Source organism: Halichoerus grypus, chromosome 2 (assembly GCF_964656455.1).
Source record: "Halichoerus grypus chromosome 2, mHalGry1.hap1.1, whole genome shotgun sequence".
In the NCBI taxonomy this organism is placed as follows: Eukaryota; Metazoa; Chordata; class Mammalia; order Carnivora; family Phocidae; genus Halichoerus; species Halichoerus grypus.
In genome coordinates this window covers 61,263,225-61,268,227 of record NC_135713.1, presented here as the reverse complement: position 1 = coordinate 61,268,227, position 5,003 = coordinate 61,263,225, and the positions used below count along the sequence as shown (strand labels likewise).

The 5,003-nt window shown below is 59.3% G+C and overlaps 1 protein-coding gene across 1 annotated transcript; it reads left to right on the top strand.

The window, feature by feature from the left end:
• Positions 1-339: 339 nt before the first annotated feature.
• Positions 340-2,906, top strand: NKX2-5 (NK2 homeobox 5). Its single transcript, XM_036120339.2, has 2 exons — positions 340-670; positions 2,266-2,906. Exons 1-2 carry the CDS (start codon positions 340-342, stop codon positions 2,904-2,906), a joined length of 972 nt encoding a protein of 323 aa, XP_035976232.1.
• The last annotated feature ends 2,097 nt before the right edge of the window (positions 2,907-5,003 follow it).

The following is a 5,003-nucleotide window of genomic DNA, read 5'->3' as shown; positions in this document are numbered from 1 at the left end:
GAGCCTTCCAAATGCCTCGCGGTTCCTTTAAAAAGCTGAACAGGATTTTTTTTTTTTTTTTTTTTTTTTGAGCCCTATGACTATATTAGGTGACACGAAACTGCTCATCGCTCCTGTCATCGGGGCCCCTGGCCCAATGGCAGGCTGAGTCCCCCTCCTCTGGCCTGGTCCCGCCTCTGCTGCCCCTTGTGCTCCTCACTACCTGCCGCCTGGCCACAACCCGAGCTGGAAGGCGGGTGCGCGGGCGGGCGGCGGGCACCATGCAGGGAGGCTGCCGAAGGCCGTGGGCAGCGCTGCTCTCTGCCGCCCACCTGGCGCTGTGAGGCGCGCGCTGCCACCATGTTCCCCAGCCCTGCGCTCACGCCCACGCCGTTCTCGGTCAAAGACATCCTGAACCTGGAGCAGCAGCAGCGCAGCCTGGCTGCCGGGGAGCTCTCGGCGCGCCTGGAGGCCACGCTGGCGCCCGCCTCCTGCATGCTGGCCGCCTTCAAGCCCGAGGCCTACGCGGGGCCCGAGGCCGCTGCGCCCGCCCTCCCGGAGCTCCGCGCCGAGCTGGGCCCCGCGCCCTCGCCGGCCAAGTGTGCTCCTGCCTTCCCAGGCGCCCCCGCCTTCTATCCGCGTGCCTATGGCGACCCCGACCCCGCCAAGGACCCTCGAGCTGATAAGAAAGGTGAGGAGGAAACACAAGCCCCTTCTCCCTCCTGGGGTCGCTTTTGTGTCCCAAGCCGCCGCCAAGAAATCCTGGCCTGGGTGGAGGAGAGGCCAGTGCCTGGGCGGAGGGCCGAACGCAGGGGGCTCCGAGTGTGAGAAGCGAGGTCGTCGCCAGGGCCCCTGAGCCCCACGTCCAATCGGAGATTTAGAGGAAATGCTGGATTGAGATCAGAAAACAAGAGATAAAAGAAATATAATTTTTTTTTTTTTTTTTTTTTTTTTTTTTTGGCCCAACAAAGACCCAGGAGGCAGCAGACTTGCTCAACGAAGTTAGCGATCGGTTTGTGTAGAACAGAGAACGAGATATTCTCTGTATCAGGGTTTTGGGGTTTTTAAAAATCTCTTTTGGATTTAAGGGTCTTTTCCAGGCTCTGCCGAAAACAGCTAAACAGAAGTTAAAATGCTGCACACCAGATAGGCTTTTGCTCACGACTGGAGAAGGGCCCAGGACCTTCTATATCCTACCCGTAACCCGGGTTTCTGGGGCTTTTTCTTCTTTGTGCCATGACAGTGGAATCTTTGGGCACAAAGGCCTTGATTTAAAAATGAGATACTGCGAACTCTCGGGAATCTGATTAGCAGCTTTATTGTTCCGGCACAGCTTCCCGACGCTACCGGGGTCGCGGGGTTCTCTTCTGGAAAAAGTTAGAGAATGCTGCGCGACTCAAGGCGCGAGGCAATGGAGGAGAGGACCTCGGAAGGTGGCGGGATCGCCGCACAAGCCAGCCGCGGGTCGGGGAGAGGGGAGAGGCGGGCGGGGCCGCAGAAAGGGGCACGTTGGGAAGACCTTGTCCCAAAGCTGGGTCCGCGCGAATCCGAGGTGGCAGGGTGCGCTGGGCGAAGGGCTGCGCTGAACCGAGAAGGGATCTTTCTAGCCTAGAAAGGTTTGTGTAGGAGCAGAGGGAAGGCCCGGGGACAGCTGCCGGCGGGTCAATTCAATTGACCGCTGCCAATTCGAATCCAACTCGAGGAAGGCGGGCAGGGCAAGATCCGAGGCTGCCTGCCCACCCGCGGCTTCTTGGGCGCTGGACAAACCCCGTGGCGGCTGCGCGGGAGTCTTCGATCAGCAAACCAACACCTCTTCCCCTTCTGTTTCTTCGGGGTTCCATAATTTTCAGACAGTGTGACTGATCCTGGAGTGAGGCCTTGGTCTCCCTTCATCTAAATTCTCTAACCACTGTAGCTCTAATCGAATTCACCCCAGGGCATCACCCGGTTTTATTTTCTTTGCAGCCTGAAATCTTAAGTCACTGACCATCACCCTCACCAGAATGTGAACTCCCCGAGGGCACGGACCTCGCTTGTGTTATGTTCTCCAGTGCCTAGAGCCATGCTTGGCATATAGTAAGCATTCAACAAACGCTAACTGGCTGTAGGTCGGAAACCGAGCTGTCCGTGGCGCCCAGTGCACTGGGCAGAGCGAGCCGCAGCCCAGCTGGGCGCTCCGGACAGCACGGGGTGGCACCCACTAGGGCTAATTCCCCGGCAGGCGCTCCGCGGATCGGGCCGCTCTGACCTGACCGAGCATCCCTCTGCCCCTCTGTTTCCCCGCAGAGCTGTGCTCACTGCAGAAGGCCGTGGAGCTGGAGAAGCCGGAGGCAGACGGCGCGGAGCGACCCCGGGCGCGACGGCGGAGGAAGCCGCGCGTGCTCTTCTCGCAGGCGCAGGTCTACGAGCTAGAGCGGCGCTTCAAGCAGCAGCGGTACCTGTCGGCGCCCGAGCGCGACCAGCTGGCCAGCGTGCTGAAGCTCACGTCCACGCAGGTCAAGATCTGGTTCCAGAACCGGCGCTACAAGTGCAAGCGGCAGCGGCAGGACCAGACTCTGGAGCTGGTGGGGCTGCCCCCGCCGCCGCCGCCGCCGGCCCGCAGGATCGCGGTGCCAGTGCTTGTGCGCGACGGCAAGCCCTGCCTCGGGGACTCGGCGCCCTACGCGCCAGCGTACGGTGTGGGCCTCAACGCCTATGGCTACAACGCCTACCCCGCCTACCCGGGTTACGGCAGCGCGGCCTGCAACCCTGGCTACAGCTGCGCCGCTGCTTACCCAGCCGGGCCGCCCCCGGCGCAGTCGGCCACGGCCGCCACCAACAACAACTTCGTGAACTTTGGCGTCGGGGACTTGAACGCGGTGCAGAGCCCCGGGATCCCGCAGGGCAACTCAGGAGTGTCCACGCTGCACGGTATCCGAGCCTGGTAGGGAAGGGCCCTACCTGGGGCGCCCCGACCGATCCCAGCTCTAGAGAGGGACACTGAGTCTCGGGGGAGGGAGGACCCCTGACGTGTCTCCACGTCCCTTGGATTTCACATTCACTCCCGCAGGGGCCTCGGAGCTTTTTCCGTCCCCGGCGCCTTTGTCCCCAAGCGCGGGAGAGTTTGTGGCCGCGTTTACAGAGCTTGCGGCGATTGATCCCGCAGCCTGGTGCCTTAGCCCTCGCCCCCAGAGTGCCCTCCAAACGCCCGCGGGCACCCCCAACCGGCTGAACATGGGCCGTTGGGACTGGGAGCCCGGGTGTACCTTTCTTCGAGCCTGGGCCCGGCGCCCGGGCCCTTGCCGCCTTGCCGCCGCCCACCCACCCGTATTTATGTTTTTACCTGTTGCTGTAAGAATGGGAATCCCCTTCTCATTAAAGAGAGTGCGCTGATCCCGCATGTGTCTTCTTTCAGCTTGCCGCGCTTCAGAAACTGCATTTTAGAAAGCAGAGCCGGGCTGCCCAGCTGATCTTGAGTTGCAGGTACAGGCATTCACTGAGCAAATTGATAATATAATAAACTCGTCCTGGGTTCTTTGTTAGATACTGCCTGGCATTGTCTCTCATAATCTTCAATAACGCCCTAAAAAGAGGTCCTGTTTTAAAGTTTAGCAGACTGAGGCCTGGAGAGGTTTGATGGCCTGTCCCTGAGCAAACAGCCAGGAGTGGTAGAACAGAGGTCTCACTTCACAGACAGAGGGCACTTGCCTGGAGCTCCCCAATCTTGCTTCCTTGAACCCTAGCACATGTCAGGCACAGTTGAGGTGCTGGGCATTACATGGAGAGCAAAGGGACCTGGGTCCTCTGCAATTGGAGCACACAAGACTTCATCCTGCTTAAAAGAACATTTTACTCCATTTTACAGGTGGGAAAACCTAGAACCAAAGCTCTTATCAAGCTTCCCGGAATTCCCCGGCCCAGCCAGGAAGAGGGCCTGGGGTCCTGTGGCCCCAGCCTCACCAGCTGTGGGCTCCGCGGAGAGGTGGCTTGCCGGCTGCCCCGCGAGCTGTGGCTGGGCTGTAAGAATTCACATGGTCAGGGAACCACCCACCCAAACCTGATGGCTGTCCTCTCCTCTCCGCATTTAACGAATTTTGCCATAGTCTTGATCAACAAATGCAACTGTTCAGGCTCTACAGATGAGAAAACAGGCTCGAGGAAATTAAGCTAAAAACCTCCTTGCTGTGAGACTTGCTCGCTGCACACCCCGGTCTGTAAAATGAGGATAACGAGAATATCTTCCACTGAGCCCAGGTCCCACCAGTCCACAGGGGCTCCAACCTGACCTCTGACTCCTCTATCCCCAGCGTCCAGGGCCGGGAGGAACTAACTGCGCTTCTTTAAAAGGGATGAAAGCAGGAGGGAGTGGGAGCTTTGAGTTCCTGTGGAATACAGGTTTTTTTGAGATTTTCCCCAGCAAGCGCTGGGCTGGCCTTGTGGGGTTTAAGCCATTTGGCCTAGGGCTCCTGGTCGTAGCCAAAACATTGATTGTGGCGTTCAGAGACCAAATGAGACTTAAAGTGCCCTAATAGCCAGGAAGAGTCGTCAAGCCAGGCCTGGTGCAACCAGGAGCCCTCCTGCCGCCGCGCCGGGGCCCATGCGGCTTTGCCAGTGCCTGTCTGGTCGTCTCTTTGGGTAAGTGCTGCCCGCAGGCTCACCACACTGCCGGTGGAAGAGGGGAAGATGCCAGGAGGTTCCACCACTTGCCGGAGCCTAGCAAGGTGCTCAGCTAGACGTCACCGGGAGCATGCAATCAACCATCGCAGGGTTATGCACTCGGGCTCCATGAAGGAGAGGAAAGGGCTGAGCTCAGGGCTTGACTCTGGGCCCCAAGATTTATTCCCTCTGCTGTAAGGTCCAAGCCCAGCTGGTGAGCGCCCCGGGGAGGATGTGTTCAGTTCAGTCTCAGCATTTCATGTTCTGGGCTTATGACCCTGCTTCCAGCCTTTACCTCCAGCGCACTCAGCGCTCCCTATCCCTCTTGGTGATTTGCGCCTTGGTCCCCTCTCACAGAGGGGTACATTGCGGCTCCACCAGGCCATCAG

Coding starts and splice junctions, on each gene's coding strand:
- NKX2-5 (XM_036120339.2), top strand. CDS start 340: ATGTTCCCCAGCCCTGCGCTCACGCCCACGCCGTTCTCGGTCAAAGAC. Junction 671..2,265: donor CCCTCGAGCTGATAAGAAAG/GTGAGGAGGAAA, acceptor GTTTCCCCGCAG/AGCTGTGCTCACTGCAGAAG.